Source organism: Narcine bancroftii, chromosome 9 (assembly GCF_036971445.1).
Source record: "Narcine bancroftii isolate sNarBan1 chromosome 9, sNarBan1.hap1, whole genome shotgun sequence".
Classification (NCBI taxonomy): domain Eukaryota; kingdom Metazoa; phylum Chordata; class Chondrichthyes; order Torpediniformes; family Narcinidae; genus Narcine; species Narcine bancroftii.
In genome coordinates, this window is record NC_091477.1 from 18,929,478 (window position 1) to 18,949,355 (window position 19,878).

Consider the following 19,878-nt stretch of genomic DNA (forward strand, 5'->3'; position numbering starts at 1 on the left):
GCTCCCGCAGACACGCGGCTGGCTGCATTTGGCCGGCGAACTACAACTCCCAGCATGCACGGCGGGCCACATCTCCGCCGATCTGTCCTCGGTCCCCGGGAACGATCCACCCCCGCGGCCATGGGATGGCCGTGCTGTCACTCTGGAGCACGTGACGGGCCGCGGCTCTTTGTTCCGACTCGCGCGCGGGGATGGGGATGTCAAGGGGAATGACGTAATGCGAAAGCACCTAATTTAAAGGGAGGGCGGGGGAAAGAGAGGGAAAAGGCGATGATTGTTGCAGTTTTCGCCCTCAGTCTCGCTGGGATCCCAAGTTGTTGCTCGCGGAACAGTGTAGATTAAAATGCCACATCCTGTGACTCTTTACGGACCGTCACCTTGGGGCTTTAGATTAGTAGGAGGCAAGGACTATAGCCAACCTTTAACAATATCGCGGGTAAGCAACCCCTCTCTGGGAGAAACGCATTGGAAAACTTTTATTTCACGTGAAACTCTGAGCGACCCATGGTGGAGGTTATTCTCGAACTCAGAGATCGCTGGCGACAATGTGTTAGTTTGTCATGTCAATTTCATGTGTTTTCAACCCAGGAAGGAATGGGCAGACGTTCTAACTTGCAGCAAAGATGTTTAAAGTCATCACACAAAGAGAATGGTGGAATGGCTGTTTAGATCTGGAATAACTTTTTAACATTTGGTTGAAGGATGAAAATGTAAGCCCATTCCCGCCCGCCCGCCTCCACCCAATCTTTTGTGAGGATCCTTTATTTCAGTTCAGTGGGAAACCTGCCGGTGCTACTCCTCTTTGTACTTGGGACGCTGGTGGAATTGTGTGCTAACTTGGATGTTTGCTTCGTGTCTTGTCCCTCGATGTCCACTTTCAAAACATCCACACTTATTATCTTCAGGGGATAACGGGTTGTGGGTTAGTTCTCTCGAACTGGACGGGTGATGGGTTCCAGCCCCAAGTTGGAAAGTAGACTTGTTTTAGGACGATTGGTGAAGTTGGACCGACTGAAGGGAGACAGTTGCTCGAGAAGCATTACGGAGTTCATGCAACAGGGAAAGTTCAGTGTCGAAACCTTAGAAAACCATTGTTTCCCCTCGTGAACACAATCTTGCAAGAAGTAACATTGAGCAGAACTTGTACCAGGTTTAGTTGCACTTGAACAAAATAAATGTCTTTTTTTTTCTGCGTAATAAATCAGGTCAATGCCTATGAAGATTTTTCAATGGTCATTTGCGTGGCGTTATTCTCTATCGTTGAGTTGTAGTTTTGTATCACTCGTAAATCGCATTCCCTTTTTAAAATTGGATTTTTATTGTTAAAAAAAAACCCTCGTTGGTTTGATTCCAGTTTGGCTGAAGCTAGTCTGTTTATTGGGAGATTTCTAGTGTTTATTAGGGACAACAAAATTGGGACTAGATTTTTTCCCCAAAAAAAATTTAAACGTGCATCTTGTGCTGGAGGGATGATTTTACTGTATACTGAAACCAGCTAGAATTTTTCACTTGATCTCAAATTAAATCAAAATACTGAGTTATTCCCGACAAAGGCCTGAAATCTTGATAGTCTTTTACATCTTGATCTGCTGAACTCCAGCACACGTATTATATGACGCTAGACCCCAGTATCTGCAAATGTTCCTGTTTAAATTGGAAATATTCTCAGAGTTTTTGCATTTAAACGCAAATAAATATCTCAGGATACTTGTATGAATGTGTGTGGATCAAATGCTTGTTCATTGGTTTGGTAGGGAAAATAAATACAAAAGGAGTTAACCTAGAAGCATATCTTTCTACTATGTAACTTGAGGTCGGATCTGAGGATTTGTAATTATTAAAATCAGTAACCAAATTTGTTTTGGCTTATTTAATGTACTGGGTTTTTTTAAAATCCATGTGCAACCAACATTTTTGACTGAGGAAAACAACTGCAATTTACAATCAGCAACTCTGCATGTTTTTAGAAACTTGCAACATAGTCTTGCAGGAATGTGGTATATTTGCATTGGGTATGTAGAATGATGCCATGATGCAATTATGATTGTTGTTGAGTAGTGTAGTTTAGATACACATTTATTTTTAAAAATCCATCTTGAATGCAGCAACAGGCCCAGGTCAAAGGCATAAAGTTTGCAGGGCCAGTGCCTTCCTGAGCAATGCTAGGGAGTTCAACACTAGCGAGGTATCTTTTTAAGGATAATCCCAAAGCTGTTTAATTATCAATGAACTCTTCCTTGTTCCATGAATGTATATGATCACAACCTTTGCTCACTTTCGATTGCCCATTGTATTCTTGGATCTAAGAGGTGTGATTCCTGACCAAATACAACTCCCATAAGGCAAATTTGTTCAAAGTTGCACCTTTGCTTGAAGCTGCAGTTCACACTGATGCTCACCGACCATGCCAGAAGCAATTTGCAATTGTGTGATTGAGAAGAAGCTGGATTTTAAGACGTGCGCTTGATATTGTTAGGTTATCTCTTTCTTTCCCACTCCACTAACTTTCAAGAACTGGCATGTATTGTACACACACCAGATTCTTTGTTTGCATGTGTTTTTTAAAAAAAAATTAAAAATAGGGTAAAATTGAGATCACCAATTTAAATCTAACCTTCATTTAAATACAAATAATGGAGTCAATTTCATTCTGTTTTGAATGGTCAATTTATTGCCATGTGGCTATCATTTTATTCCAACCTATTATCAATTGCATAATCTTAATACAGTAAAATTCCTGTTATCTGGAATTCAAACCACTGGCAACAAAATTGCAGAAAATTAAATAGGTTTTTAAAAAATCTATTAAAACTGGCACCCCCAGCAGTTCACCAACCACACCATCTCAAGCAACTGACACATTCATTTGTCCAGCATCTACCATTCCCCATAGGTACTGGATAATGAGGGTTTTACTGTATTTAACAATGAGTCTACTGTATTTTTGAGTTTGCAACCATTGGACTAACCAGGGCCCATTGGTTCCTTTATTTTTTTTAAAAGCATATAACCTGATCTTATAAACTTTGTGGCTTGTCTTTTTATCTAATAGCTTTTCATTTTAATTCTGCATATCTCAAATAAAGAATGTTAATTGTAATTTGGCAGTGTTGGTCCATTTGAGGCATTGGAGTAGTGAATAATAAGATCTAATGCACAGTAGAAAGTGGATAGCACAGATTTTGTTCATCCTCAAATTTTAAGAAACTTGTAAAGTCAGGCAAAGTAGGTATTAGAACAACTACATTTTAAAACCTGATCAAGGTGTGAATGAAGGTAATGCTTCCTACTTGAGACTAGCAACATTATGGAGTCTGAAGCGAAAAGATGTTTCGTGGTTTGTTCATCCTGGTCACTGCTGTGATTGTGTGCAGCTGGTTTTAATGTAGGACTATGCCCAAAAGGGAAAACACAAATGGAGTTGCATATGAATCTTGGGGAGTGAGTTAGTTGTATAGCTAGTGGGGAAGTGGGGAGAGCAACTGCTCCCCCAAGCAAAATTTTTGAGAGTGATGCATTCAACCTGGCAGTGGCCCTCCCCCACTGCATATTTTTGAACTGCGAGACCACAGTATCTGCCGCAGATATCACGGTCTCACAGTTCAAAAACGGGCGCCTCAGCTTGATGATCAGGGTCCCCTCTCAGGGCCATCAGCTCCAGCTGTCTGATATTCAGGCCAGTCTCCAAGTTGCCCAGGGTGTAGAGGCCTGAATAATCTGGTAAAACACCTCCAGGCCATCAGCAAGTCTGAGAAATCCAGAAAAGTGCTGCTCACCGCTGCCACCACTCATCAATGGAGCCCAGTTGGTTCCAGCCTAGGAGGTGGTGTTGCGGCTCAGTGGGGGCATGGAGGAGAGGATGTTCTCTCTCAGATTGAGTGTAACTAGGCCAGGCAAATGGTCGATCTGTTGGAGGTCAGGGTGGGAAAGGTTCCTCAGGCCATGGAAAGTCCTTGAGTAAATTTCCTTCAGCAGGTTGCATTGGAGGTTCAAGGCCAGGAGTCCTTCCAGGCCAGAGAAGGCACCCCTGCTCCACCATCTTGATGCGGTTGGACACCAGCATGAGGATCTTCAGGGAAGCAAGGTGTGCGAACACCCCAGGGTGCAGGGACAAGAACCTGTTAGAAAGGTCCACGATGGAGCTCTCAGCCAGGCTGCTGAAGGTCCAGTTGATTGGGTTGGGCAAGTTACTGTATCCAACTGACGCTCTGGTAGACAGTCTGCACATTTTCTGGAGCCCCCGATACCTGTCTGGTGTGCGGTAGGCTGAGGGGTGGGTTTGGAGTTGGGCATCAGGAGCTCCAGTGTAGGCTGAGGGGCAGGTTTAGAGTCGGGAGCTTTAGTGTAGGCCGAGGGGAAGGTTCGGAGTAGAGTGTCAGGAGTTCTGGCCTTGGCTAAGGGGAAGGTTCATAGTCAGGTGTCGAGAGTTCTGGTGTAGGCCGAGGGGAAGGTTTGAAGTTGGCATCTGGGACTCCGAACCCTCGTTTTAGCTGACACCGGAGCTTCCAATGCTGACACCAAACCCTCCCCTTTGTATCCACACTGCCTTTCTTTCAATGAAGGGCAGAGGAAGGGGAAGAGAACTGTCTAGGGGAGAGAAAGGGAGAGGAGGGTGGTGAGGGGGAGGAGGGGTTGGGGAGAGAAGGAGGGCATGAGGTTTTGTGTGCTGGTTGTAAAACCAGTGCGGGCACGCACAGCTGTGGTCATGGCGCCTTTTTTATATGCTCTCGCTCCTCCCAAGGTCAAAATCTGGCTATACGACAGGAATGAGTGGAGAATATTCTGGAATTGCTGGCTTTAGTTTTCTGTTATTTAACATCAAGAAACCGCCAGGAAAATGCTGCTTTAATAAATAGTACTTTTTAAATATTTTAACTGTATGCCTTCTGATTTTGCAGTTTATGACTAGATTATAAATAAAATTGTTTAACATCTAAAATGATGTCATCATTTGCACAAAAATGACCATGATTGTTATTTAATGTTACATTAATAAAGTCCAAATTTTTAAAATGAGGTCAAAAGAATATTGCATGGATGGTTTGGTTAACTTTTAAACTTGATGCCCACATTGTTTTTAAATTTAGACATGCAGCACAGTAACAGGCTCTTCTAGCTCACCCAATTATGCTCAATTAACCTATAGCCCCCATACATTTTTTCAAGGGTGGGAGAAAACTGGAGAACCTGGTGGAAACCCACACAGACACTGGGAGAACGTACAAACTCCTTGCAGACAGCGATGGATTTGAACCCATGTTACTAATGCTGTAATCTTTCTTTGGCTTGGCTTCGTGGACGAAGATTTATGGAGGGGGTAAATGTCCACGTCAGCTGCAGTCTCGTTGGTGGCTGACAAGTCCGATGCGGGACAGGCAGACACGGTTGCAGGGAAAAATTGGTTGGTTGGGGTTGGGTTTTTCCTCCTTTGCCTTTTGTCAGTGTTGCGCTAACTCTACTAACTTTGCCATGGTTGGTGAATGGAGGAAATCTGATGTACAGTGAAATCTGTGCTTCTGGACAGGTTTTGTGAATGGAACATTCGTGTAATTCAGGGACTGTGTGTATATTCATTGTTGTTCAGTCTATGCATTCATGTTATTAGTTCTAGGTTTTATAGTATTGGCATTTTCTGTGCGAAGCACCACTGTTACCCATATGGCCTCCTTGGGTGATGCAAACTTTATTTTGTATGAGGTTTATCTTCTCCATTTCTTGTGACAGCTAGCAGTCCATTCCCATTTGAAAACTTTGTGTTGGCTGAATGTGAGATTCTGCAGTAACTGCTGAGCACAGTCATAAAATACTGTTCTAATAACACGAGTGAACTACATATAATGGCAGGATAACAATTGGTTGACAAAATTAATTTTATTGAGAATTGAAATTATTGGAAAAGAAAACCCTTCATTAGTTTATAGAATTAAAATATGGCCAAACATTAAAATAAGCTTTATTTCAGAGGTCAGAATTTCACAGGTGATTTTATGTTCAGCGATCTGATCGTTCTGTCTGCCACTGTTCTCTTTTGAGCAAATCCACCAACTCGTCTTGTCCGACCTTTGTGACCACATCTCGTTGATAACTTTCAAATTGAAGTTTGGGATGCAAAAACAAAAACAGGTCAATGCTTCCTCTTTTTATGTATTTTTTTTTGGTTTGGGGAGCATTTGTCCTATACATAGGTCATTGTTAAAATCTATTTAATGCCCCGTAGATATACAAACCATGCATAACAAGCATAAAGATTGTTTTGTGCTCCTTTCAAATGATTTGGTGGTGTTTCAGACTTGAAGGTAGTTTTTAAATAGACATTGTGCTGCCACCTGTAGGCTGATATTTCAGTAGACATTGACCTGTCTCTCTTTGATTAATATAGCCCCCATATATTTAGATTATGTCATTAAAATGCTTTAGAAATTTCTGTTATGCCAGTGCAAATGTTGAAATTAATTTCGTGGAAATGTGCATTATAAATTGCTCAAACATTTGAAGTGCAGATACTCTTAACAAAACTAGTATGATATTAAATGAGGCAGAGCATGGAAATCGATTACATTTTAAAAGAAATTAATATTTAAAATTAAATTAAAAAATCAAAGGTCATTGAGCTGCAATATAGGTGCCTTCTCATAAATGTGTTTAAGTGCTGTGCATGAAATAGTAGACATCGTACTAAATAACTGCAAGGCAAATACCTCTTCCAAACTGTCCTTGCTACACAAGGCTGACAGCACAACCATGGAAAAGAGTCACTTTTTACATTGTGACTTAACTCTCTAAATAAAGGAAGGTGTCAGTGCCAACCCTTATTGTCACTTTGTGCCCACACAGTCTTTGGCTGTTTGTTATAGTCATATACCCCAAGTTATCAACTTGATCTAGACATATTTAGGTTCATTTAGTCTTTATCCCTCAAAAATTCTCTCATCTATGTACCTGTCCAAATGATTTGTAAATGTTGCCTCTACCACTTCCTTTGGCTACGTTCCATTTTGCGGGGAGGGGGGGGAGTTGAAGAAAGAAACATTCCCCCAGGTCACCTTCAAATCTTCCTCCTCTCACCTTAAAACCTATGTCTCTACCTTTAGACTCCTCTACCTTCGTGAAATAAACTGTGACCATTCATCTTATCCATGCCACTTGTGAGATATAGATATCTCCTGCTACAAGGTCCCCCACCACCACATCCTATGCTCCAGGGAAAAATGTCCCAGTTTCTCCTTGTAACTCAAACCTTCCAGTCCTAGTAGCATCCTTGTGAATTTTTTTCTGCTCTCTTTTGAGCTTAATCACATCTTTCCTATAGGTGGCTGACCAGAACTGCACATTAAATCCCAACTCCTGAAATTTGTGCCCTGACCAAATGAAGGAAAGTATGCCAAATGACTTCCAACACCACCACTGCCCCTATCTATCATTGTCACCGTATTTGAAGGAATAATGTACCTTTAATCTTTTTGATTAACAACACTCTCCAGGGCCTTTGCATTCACTGTGCAAGTCCTCCCTTGGTTTGACCAATCAAATGACATCATCTCACATTTGTCAGTTAAATTCCATTTATTTCCTTGGGCATTTTCCTCAGGTGATTCAGATGTTGTTGCAATTACTGTCCACAATATCTAATTTTGGTGGCTTCTGCAAACTTACTAACCTTGTTAACAACATTATAATTCAATCTGTTAATATAAATGATAAAGAACTATGGATCCAGTAAGGATTCCTGCAGCACACCCTGGCCGCAGGCTTCTAATCTGTAACCTCCTTCCACCAAGCCAACTTTTAAATTCCGTTGGTTAGCTCACCCTGGATGACATGTGGAAAATTATTCAATGATCAAGATCTCTAATTGAGCATTATGATTATGGTCAACTGGGCAACAAAGATCCCTACTTTGTACATTCAGATATGGATGACCTACTGCAGGTACCTCTGAAATTATTGGAGAGTTACTTCCAACACTATCCTCACTAGAACCATAGAAAACTACAGCACAGGAAACAGGCCTTCTTGTCTCTGCTAAAACATAATTCCTCTATTCCCACTGACCTGCACCCATTCCATAAACCCTACAGACCTTACCCATCCAATTTATTCTTTAAACGAGAGTGAGCCTTCATTTACCATGTCAGATGGGAGCTTGATCCAAACTCCCGTCACTCTGAAGACATTAGACAATAGACAATAGGAGCTGGAGTAGGCCCTTCGGCCCGTCGAGCCAGCACTGCTATTTTACAGATCATGGGTGATCACTACCATCTGTACCCCTTTCCAGCCTTATCCCCATAACCCTTAACTCCTTTGCCCACTAGAGTCTTATCTAACTCTCTTTTGAACATAATCAGTGAATCTGCCTCTACCACCCTCTGTGGCAGAGCATTCCACAGATTCACACTTCTCTGGGTAAAAAAATGTTTTCTCATCTCCGTCCTAAAGGGCCTACCCTGTATTCTTAAACTATGCCCTCTAGTCCTCGTCTCCCCCATCATTGGGAACAAGTAATCCGACTTCACCTTGTCTATCCCCCTGATGATTTTGTATACCTCAATCATGTCCCCCCTCATCCTTCTAAACTCCATCGGATACGTCCAGTTTTTTTAGCCTTTCAGTATATGTCAACCCTGCCATCCCTGGAACTAACCTTGTAAATCTGCGCTGCACACGCTCTATAGCTAGTATGTCCTTCCTCAAAATTGGAGACCAGAACTGGACGCAATACTCCAGGTGGGGTCTCACCAGGGCCCTGTACAACTGCAGAAGGGCGTCTCTGTTCCTGTACTCCAATCCCCTCTTTATGAAAGCCAACATGCTATTAGCCTTCTTCACAGCTTTCTGAACCTGCATGCTAGTCTTCAGTGACCGGTGAACAAGTACTCCCAGATCCATTTGCTCCTCCCCACTCCCCCAATGCTCCCACTAAACCTTTCACCCTAAAGCCACATCCTCTTGTATTTATCTCACCCAATCTAAGTGGAAAGAGCCTGCTCGCACTTGCTGTCTATTCCCCTCATAATTTTGTAAACCTCTCTCAAATCTCCCTTCTTCTAAGCTTCAAGGAATAAAGTCCCAACCTGTTTAATCTTTTCTCTGTAGCTCAACTCCTGAAGACCTGACAACATCCTAGTAAATCTTCACTGCATGCTTCCAATCTGCAATACTACTTTCAGGGAATTGTGTATCTGTTTCCCAGGTCCTTTGTTACTCTGCACTTTTCGGTGCCCTACAGTTTACTGTGCATGTCCTACCTTGGTTTGTCCTTCTAAAATGCAACACCTCACACTTCAAGCAGGTACAGAGAGATGGTGCTTAGTAAGATAAATGGACTAAAGATTTACGGGATGGGGTGCACCCATGGGTTCTGAAGGAGGTGGCTTTAAATATTGTGGAGGCATTAGAAATGATTTTCCAGAAATCAGTGGACTCTGGCATGCTTCCAAGGGATTGCAAGGTCACAAATGTAGATCCACTGTTTAAGAAAGGAGGGAGGCAGAAAAAAGGATATTATAGGCCTATTAGTCTGATGTCTGTAGTTAAAAAGTTATTGAAGTTGATCCTCAAGGACGAGGTTATGAAATAGCTCTAGGCGCATGACATGATAGGTCATGAAGGGAAGATCCTGTCTGACCAACCTGTTGGAATTTTTTTTTTGGGTAATCTCAAGTAGGATGGACAAGGGAGAAGCCGTGGATGTTGTGCATTTTCAAAAGGCCTTCGTTAAGATGCCACTTAAGAGGCTGCTTAATAAGATGGAATTACAGGAAAGTTATTAGATTGGGTAGAGCACTGGCTGATAAGCAGAAAACAAAGGGTGGGAATAAAGGGATCCTGTTCTGGTTGATTGCTGCTTACTAGTGGTTGTTCCACAGGGGTCGGTGTTGGGGCCGCTTCTTTTCACATTGTGAATTGATGATTTAGATTATGGATTGAATGGTTTTGTGGCAAAGTTTGCAGATTATATAAAGACAGGTGGTGGAGTAGGAAGTGTTGAAGAAACCAAAAGGTTGCAGAGGAACTTGGACAGCTTAGGAGAGTGGGAAAATAAATGGCAGATGAGATACAATGTTGAGAAATGCATGGTTGAACATTTTGGCACATCACTAATCACAGGCCTCAAATCTGAGAAGTAATCATCCACTACCACTCTCTGTTTTCTCTCCCACAGCCAATTTTGAATCCAGTTTACAACTCCTCCATGGATACCTAGTATCTGAACCTTCTGAACTAATCTTCCATGTGGGACCTTGTCAAAGTCCATGTAGACAACATCCACAGCCTTTCCGTCACCTCTTTTCTTGGTAACATTAAAAAAAATATAAGATTTGTTAAACACTATATACCACACACAATGCTATGCTGACAGTTCTTCGTCAGTCCTTGGCTTTCCAAATACTTGTATATCTTAACTCTCAGAACAACTTCTATTAATTTATACCCACTACTGATATCAGGCTCACTGGCCTGTAATTTCCTGATTTACATTTGGAGACTTTTTAAAACAGCATGAGCTACCCTCCAATCCTCTGGCATCTCACCCATGGCTAAGGACATTCTAAATATTTCTGCCAGAGCCCCTGCAATTTCTAAACTTGTCTCCCTCAAGGTCCAAGGTAACAATCATGTCAGGCCCAGAGGGATTTATCTACCCTTATTTGCTATAAGGCAGCAAGCACTTCATCCTCCTTAATCTCTTTATGTTCCATGCCACTACTGTGTGTTTCACTTCCTTCTTGTACACCATGCCTGTTTTCTGAGTAAATACTGATGCAAAAAAAACTCTAAGATCTTCCCCCATCCATATTCATTGGATATGTGTACCAATGAAAATGCATGCAGCTTTTGAGGCTCTAATGCACTGGTGATTTTCATTCTCAAAACAATGGGCATTCATTTTCTGATGGCACTGCTGTGGTACAGTAGATAGCTTTGCTATTTCACAGCTCCATTGGCCCTGGTTCAGTCCTGACCTTGGATGCTGTCTCTGTGGAGTTTTCATATTCTCCCCATGACTTTCCACTCTATTTATTCCCAGACACCAAAAGGGTTAAATGAAAACTATAATTTATCTGTGTGAGTTGGGGCAAAAGAAAAGGAAGTTCATACACATGTAGAAAGAATACATTACTGTATAGCAAAAGACCGAGGAGAATGTGATTTCTGAGATTGCTTTGTCCTTTTTTGTCATTGTAAAGAGACCATTCAATCAATCAAGTTGTGCTTCATGGATCTTTTTACTCCCTTGAAGAAAATATAGTATCCTCGCCAACAAGAATCTGACCATGACAATCCAAAATAAAGGAGCAGTGAGGATGGGCATGTACTAAAGCCGAGAAAAAGTGAACACAAACCATGACCCCCCCCCCCCTCACACACACACACACACACACACACACACTAACAAGCTCCCTGCTCTGTTAATCACCACCTGATTGATCTGTGGAAATCTTTAGCCTTATTGGTCAATGCAGAAACCAAGATTAACTCTTCTCTCTTTGGCTTGGCTTCGCGGACGAAGATTTATGGAGGGGGTAAAAAAGTCCACGTCAGCTGCAGGCTCGTTTGTGGCTGACCAGTCCGATGCGGGACAGGCAGACACGATTGCAGCGGTTGCAAGGGAAAATTGGTTGGTTGGGGTTGGGTGTTGGGTTTTTCCTCCTTTGCCTTTTGTCAGTGAGGTGGGCTCTGCGGTCTTCTTCAAAGGAGGCTGCTGCCCGCCAAACTGTGAGGCGCCAAGATGCACGGTTTGAGGCGTTATCAGCCCACTGGCGGTGGTCAATGTGGCAGGCACCAAGAGATTTCTTTAGGCAGTCCTTGTACCTTTTCTTTGGTGCACCTCTGTCACGGTGGCCAGTGGAGAGCTCGCCATATAATACGATCTTGGGAAGGCGATGGTCCTCCATTCTGGAGACGTGACCCATCCAGCGCAGCTGGATCTTCAGCAGCGTGGACTCGATGCTGTCGACCTCTGCCATCTCGAGTACCTCGACGTTAGGGGTGTGAGCGCTCCAATGGATGTTGAGGATGGAGCGGAGACAACGCTGGTGGAAGCGTTCTAGGAGCCGTAGGTGGTGCCGGTAGAGGACCCATGATTCGGAGCCGAACAGGAGTGTCCACTACAATGAAAGCAAAGGAGTTTTAGGAGATGATTCCATAATGTCTTGGATGTGACTCTATTGAAGAAACAGCAAGCTGAGAGGAAAATTGCAGGCATTGCTTAGTATTCTTTCCAAAGATTTTTTAAAAAGTCTTTATTTTGAAAATAGGATTTAGAATTGAACATTTGTTTAACCTACCCTAAATTTTATGGGGGAAAAATGCTTAAGTTAGAAGAGGTTTTATTTTTGGCTGAATTGAAAAATGTTCTTTTGTTGAAATTTGCAATTGGTGGTTAATTATCTGGACCAGAATACTACAGTTGAAATAGCCAAGTGGTTGCAGTCATTGCATTGATTTAGAATTACTCATATAAATTGAACAGCTGTATTAATCACCAGAGAGTGGCTGGGATATGATGCATTGAGAAGTATAATTCTTGCTAGGATTTCATGAAGGACAAACTGAAACTAAAGCAGCCTTTTAGAATCCCTGTTTCACTAGGTATTCATTTAGATCCATGGTTCTCCACCTTTTTCTTTCCACTGGCATACCAACTTAAGTATTCCCTGTGCCATAGGTGGTCTGTGATTAGTAAGGACTGCTTAAGGTGGTATTGAATGGAAAGAAAAAGTTTGTAAACCATTGTTTTAATAATAACTCCAAAGGAAATGGGGATCTCAAGCAAAATATTTAGTAACAATTAGGTCTAGAGGAGTGCTTCTTAACCATTTTTTCTCCACTTGCATACCACCTGAAGTAATCACTTAATAATTACAGAGCACCTATTGGCATAGGGATTACCTTAGGTGGTATGTGAGTGGAAAGAAAACCACTGAGATGATTTTTAAAAAATGAATTCCTGTAAATGACAACATTTAATATGTAACTTGTGTATTGTTGGTTTCAAGTTAACATAATGTAATGAACACACAAATGCTGGAGGAACTCAGCAGGTATCACAGCACCTATAGAAGGTAAAGATATGTAATGAATGTTTTAGCCCTGAGCCTTTTTCATGGTATCAGTAAAAAGCAGGCAGGTGTTGTGAATTCACCAATGTTGTCTGCAAATAGTCTTTTTTTTTAAATGTGTCGCCTTTTTACAGTCTTCATAACTGATGTTATTTTGAAGATATGCCTATTAAATGTACCAACAGATATGTTGTGTAAATTTTCATTATTTACATCATATAACCCATGCTCTCAAGATTTAATTCCTGCTCTAACTGGATACATTCTTTTCAATGTTATTTGCCCAGAAATGTATCTTTAGATCTTTTACTGTCTGACCCATACTGATACCTTCCATGGCTGGAAAATCTACTGTGAATCAACATTGTTTTTGTAAACTTTATTTTTTCCCCCAATGTGAACTGATCTCCCACTTCCTACCTGTGATGAATGTCTGCCAAGCTGCCTGTCTCCCCTCTGGCAAACCTTGCTGTACTAACATTGGCTGTGCATTATCTCTACTGTTAAGGACCTATATGCACCTATTGTCTTTCATTATTGTACCATGAGTTTCTGCTAATAAAAGCCATGATTATTGTTTGACCACATCTACTTCATCAACTGGCACGTCACTACTCCACCCCAAGATTTTCAGGTCTGTTCAAGAGACTACATTTTCTTGGATTGTCTGACTATGGGTGACAGTGAAAATTTGACAGGTGATTTTTTTTTATTGAATAGTTTAAAGCTTTTTTTAAAAAAAAACTTTCTAGACTTTTTCTATTCCACCATGTTCCTTAACCCTGACATCCAACCTGTAGCTCATTTTCCACTGGATCCCAGTTAAATAGCTGTACAGTGCCTTGTGATAAGAAGCCCTTTGTGCTATTTCCATTGGACTACCCTTAACTGGGATACAACTCATCCCTGGGGATCGGAGTATTCTACCTTCAACTGGAAATGGGTAACTTTCTGCTGTCCCTTTTCCTCTGGTTTCATCTGCTGATGCTGAGGTTAAGCGTAGGGGTAGAGGTGGTTAAACCCTGCTGTGAAATGAGGTGATTTGACACCAACGTGCTGACAGTTTTCTTTTTCCACTGGTCCCTGTCTCAGTCAATTCCTTGGACAAGGTATCAGTGGAAAAGGGGGTTAAGATTCACTGTCTTCAGTATGATTACCATATGTAGCAGTAGAGTACACATTTCCATGGAATCTCAGGGGAACTTCTCAGGTGTCACTCCTTTTTTTGCAAGTTCTATTACACAAAAGTTAATTTTCAACATTCTATGGAAATCCCTGGATAAAGATTTTTTTCTCAAAGTACATTGTTTGACCTGCTGAGTTTCTCCAACATTTTGAGTTTTTAACATTGTTCCAACATGGTGAGGAGTCATTAATATGATTAATAACATCAATGTTATTTAATATACATAATGAATGGAAAACAACTTCAAGTTCAGTGAAGGTGAATTTAAAATGTATCATTGAATATTTAATTCAAATATTTATGATACGGTTTTGATTTGTGCAATGTGTATTGTCATTGTGTTATGTTCCAAAAGTTGGCAGAACTTCTTATGGCCACTTGTGCTTTGTTCAGTAAGATCTTGTACCTTTGTTTTCTGTATTAACCCCATATCTGTTATTTTCCTTTTCAATATCTTAAAAGAATTAATGATCTTTCTTGGATATCCATGAAAACTGACTCCATGGCTTTGTTGGGTGAAGAATTCGAAAGATTCACAACATGTGATATTCTGCAACCTCCCCCATTCCTGTTCAAAATAATTAGCTTTAAAAAATAAAAAAAATTTTTGGAGACTGTGACCATCCTATGCCCTCCAACCTCTTTCCCCTTCTTTGCCCACAATATTGCCCTTGTTCTCAACTTGAGCCAGGAGAAATATCAACTTTGGAACTCTCCAGTTAAGAGCTACAATAATTTTTATTTTGCTGGGATAATTTCTAATTCTATACAGTAGAATACTGGAGTGTGGTCTGCTTGAATTATTTTTTTGTCAGAATTTCCAGCCAAGGGATCATTGGTGAAACTTTGCTCCATTTCTTCTATTGCAAGTACTGTATAGTCTTCCTCTGGTGTGGATGTGGACTTGATGTACTCCAGTCGAGTCAGGGCTCTTTCACGAACAAGACATTTTATACTCTTAACTGAATACAAGTCCTACTTGCTGCTTGCTCTCCTGATTGGTTGTTGAACATGTAATGCCAGCTTCCATTGATTTTTGTTTAAACCTTTCAATCTTCTGCCATTTATATAAAACAAAATGCTGCCTTTCCTGTTTTTGCAATGGTTGGTCTTGCATTTTTTTTTACATATTATAACAGCCATATTATTGCCATTTGACACACCCAATTCAGGTTGCTTGCAATTTCTGCATCTTCCCTCACTGGCCACATTACCACCAGTTGTTAGCAGGGTCAAATATTTTGTATGATACTCCTTGTATAAATATTTTTTGTATTGATTGCAAACAGCTTAGAGCCCTGCATGGGAACCTGTAGTACCCCATGAGTCATAGAATCTTGCCCTGAATTTCAATTAATAGACAGAAAACAGCAGGAATAGAACAATCTTTAATTTGTGTCAATGTATCCTAATACTGTGAGGTCTAATGTTGTTTAATACTTTATGGAGGGATAGATGAAACTTCAAAAATACCACATCCAACTGGGTTTTTATCTATACTACCATTTACATCATCAAAAGAAATTGGTTTGTCAAACCTAATTTCCTTTCAAAAATCAATATTTGCTCTGTTTAATGCCAATATTAATTTCCAAGTCCCTTGCTCCTAATTAAAACAAAATACTGCATTTACTTTGCTACTAATGTCAGGTTCATTGATCTGTAGTTTCTTCCTGTGTTATGTCGTAGACCAGCAGCAATAGAAATTCACCAAGACTGATGTGTTTAGAACAATATTTATTATTAACTACTAATAATATAACACATTAATCAACTTGACCTCAAATTATATGCAAATGTTACCCAAACCATTACAGTTTAGATACAATTCTGTAAAGTCAATTCAATGTTCAGTCTTAGAAATTCTGTGGCACAGAAGTAATCATGACAGAAGTGAGACAGTGAATGATCAGATTGCTGAAAACTCTCAAATCCTTATCAGGCTGCTTCCAGAGAAATGTCTGCCATATGAATGATTGTCACAACTCCTCTTCCTTGCATAGGGGAAATGGAACATGTGACTTCCAAGATGCTTCCAAAGCCCTGATACGGGTCAGTCAAAATGACCATCACAATGGTCACAATCCAATGCAGTTTCCTTTTCCTTTAGCCAGAGACAGGTCAATCATAATTACCATTACAATGGTCACAGTGGTTCAATAATTGGCCTGACAAGGAGAATCAGCAGAATTGTCCATTTCACACAATCATTCTACCTGTGTTTGTAAGATGGCTGGCTGATCAATAATGAATCCTGTTTCTTTAACTCTCATAATCGCATGACTCTATAATCGTATGACTCTCACCATCATTTTTCCTGAATAAACAACCATTATTTTTTTTCCTTCTAGAGCATCATTTTGTTTGTAGTCAATACTTAACAGTACCACTAAGTCTCCCCACAACTGTGGATGGTTGCAAACTGTTGTAATCCTAAAAGTGACCATCACACTAAATTAAATGTGAGCTTGTAATACCAAAAATAGTGGTGTTGCAATTGTTACCAATCTTGAGCAACTATTCTGGAGTTTTGGAAGATGTCAACTTGGCGCATTTATTGTTCTGGCTCATACAGTATGTTCTTGATTATCTGAAATGCTTGGGTCCAGACCTATCTTGGTTATCCGGATTTTTTTGGATAATCGAGACATTTCTTTAAGCAGGCCAGTAGCATCAGCAGAACACTTGTATACACGGACTTGCTTTCTTCTGTTATGAGTGCATCAATAAGTCCATCACACATTTTCACAATGTTGTCTATCGGCACTTTTTCTGCAGTGTCAACTAAGCCCTTTTCATCGTGCTCACCGAGATGCAGGGCAAGTTCAGCTATTTCACCATCAGTCAGTGAATGAACAACTGGAGCATCATCATTAATAGTGAAAACTTCTTCACTATCCTTTTCTTCTAGCTTATTGATGGATCCTGAATGTATATTGTATATGCAAGGAGATCAAACAACATTTTTTATTCTCCTGACACCTTCATCAAAGAACATAGTTGCAGGCCAGAGATTGTGCCAGGCATGAACAACTGTGTCTTTAGTCACTTTGCTCTGCTTTGGCAACAGCATAAATGGCATGATTTATGGTAAACTCCTTTTTGGAAACCTGCCACTCCTGAGCCTCTGTTCACTGCTGACAGCATATTGTTCAAGAAAGTATTTTTATATTCACTCTTCAGTGATCCAAGGACATGGCTAAATTAAGGAAGTTCCATTTGGGGGAAGGTACATTATTATATGAACATTATGTTGAGACTTTCAGCTAGATGATGAGCAGAACAGTTGTCAATAATTTTTTTTAAACTACATTCGTCATCAAGTCCAGCTACCCTGCAGTGAGCACGACCTGTTGGCACAAAATATTTGTTAAACTAATCGGAAAGGATGTCCCTAGTGATCCCTGCCTTTCTGTTGACATAATAATAGACTGGTAAAAATTCACTCCTTTAAAACCACGAGGATGCATGCTTTTGCCTATCACAGCCATCTTACACATGCATACCTGCTGCATTAACACATCCCAGCACAGTTATTCTGTCCTTGGCATCCTTTAATTCCTGTAGGGGCTGTCTCATCATCTGTCACCAGTGTTGTTCTGGGGCAAAAACACCAAAACAGTGATGTTTCATCAGCATTATAGACTTGTTCTGGTGTCCAGTTTTCATCAATGATCTCTCCACTGCTTCATGATCAGCAGATGCTTTTTCACCACTCATCTTTAACATTTTAATGTTGTATCTTTTTTTTCAAATCTGCTCAACCACTCAACTGAATATTCACAGTTCCCTTCAATTTCGGTTCACCTATACTTATGATCAGCAAACCATTAAGTGGCATGTGTTCACTGCAATGCTGTCTAATCCACTCCATCAATACATGCTCCAGTTCTTAATTTTTACTTTTATGCAGTGTTTTTCTCTCTTTCATTAACTTCTTCACCTTCAGAATAGAACAACAACAACACTTTATCCTTCTGTTTCCTCAGGTCATAGATTGTAGTCAGTCCAACACCATTAGACATTTCACACCACTGTCCAGATTTGACTTTCTGTTCTATAGATAAACATAAATGGTTCCTCCTTTTCTTAATGACATTGACAGTATTATCTGCAGGCCTTTTTGCCATTGCAGCTATATCTCTTAATGGTACACGAGAGCTCCATTAATTCCAATGGTGTCAGAGCCCCACTTGAGCATTTGGGTGAAAATTTGTCCTTGCAGCTATGTATATGATCAGCACATGAGAGCTCTGTTGATTCAAAAATGGCGCTAACCAAACCAGACCCACTCTTGAGCATGGTGGGTAAAATCTTGTCAACTTTTAAAATTGTGGCATCATGTCTCAGCTGAAGTTCGATAGATTGGTTTCAAGATAATCAGAAACAATACTGTAGCTCAAAATGTTAAGATGCAGCTTATCGGATCCTCAAAAGTTTCTTGCCTTTCTTATTGAGTAATAGAATTGTACAATATGGAAATGAGACCTTTGGCCAACTTATCCATACTGATCAAGGAGCCTACCAAAGTTGGTCTGTTTTGCCTGCATTATGCTTGTATCCCTTTAAATATTTCCTATAATTTGAATTGTACCTGCTGTATCCACTGGCAGCTCATTCCTTATACACACCACCTTCTGAGGGGAAAAATGTGCCCCTTGGGTCTCTTTCTCCTCAAAGCTGTGACCTCTAGTTTTGGTTTCTCCTATCTTGGAAAACAAGACCGACTTTTCACCTTGCCTATACACCTCACGATTTTTGAATACCCTCTCTAAGCTCACCGCTTGGTCTCCACTCTCGGGCAATCCTACAGGAAACCCCTCCGTATTCTGTCTCTCCTTGTGAGCTGAAGCTTGTCAGTTCGAGACCCATGTGAATATTTTCTGTACCCTATCCACTTCAATGACATAATTGCACACCAGAATTGCATACAGAATTCCAAACATGGCTTCAGCAACATTTTGTATAGCTGTGACTTGTACTCAATGCCTTCTTCACCATCCTGTCTACCTGTGTTGCCACTTCTGGGGAACAATGTACATGTACTGCTCGATTTCTCTGGTCTACGACACTCTCCATTGCCCTTCCATTTATTTGTGTACACCCTGTCCTGGCTTTGCTTTCTAAAATTTAACACTTCACATTTGTCCAAGCTAAACTCCATCTGCCATTTTTTTTAGTACTATTCCCCAGTAGAGCTAGATCCTGTTGTAATATTAGATGCTCTTATTCATTGTCCTCTATACCATCAATTTTCATTTAATCATTAATCTAACTAACTACGTTGTTGCCCTAGCTCAACCTAGATTTGACTTTCTAGTACAGGCTAGCATGAGGGGTGTTGTCAAATCTCTTTCGTTCCTTTTGGCTTGGATTTGTATTGATCTGCATTTTTATTTTGATTCTAGGTTCTCATTAGACACATACAAATGTTATATTGCCCTTGTCATGCAAGTAATTTCACCCCAATTTGGTGGGTAGGCCTTGCTTTAATACAGACCAGCCTGATGGCATGTTGCTTGCCTGGTATGCATTCTCCAACTCTTGCAACATCTACCACCTGTGTTTTAACTATAACTTTTTTTTGCCAACCTCTCCCTTCTCCCCCAACCACCAAATAATTCT

General features: G+C 40.6%; 1 protein-coding gene across 1 annotated transcript in view; it reads left to right on the plus strand.

Annotated features, from left to right (window-relative positions):
* Positions 1-252: 252 nt before the first annotated feature.
* The window catches only part of LOC138743248 (PDZ and LIM domain protein 4-like), an 87,399-nt gene continuing 67,773 nt past the window's right edge, over positions 253-19,878 (plus strand). Inside the window, exon 1 of the mRNA XM_069898222.1 lies at positions 253-436. Coding sequence (XP_069754323.1) covers positions 344-436 — 93 coding nt within the window. The 5' untranslated portion in view covers positions 253-343. The remainder of the gene's footprint in view (positions 437-19,878) is intronic.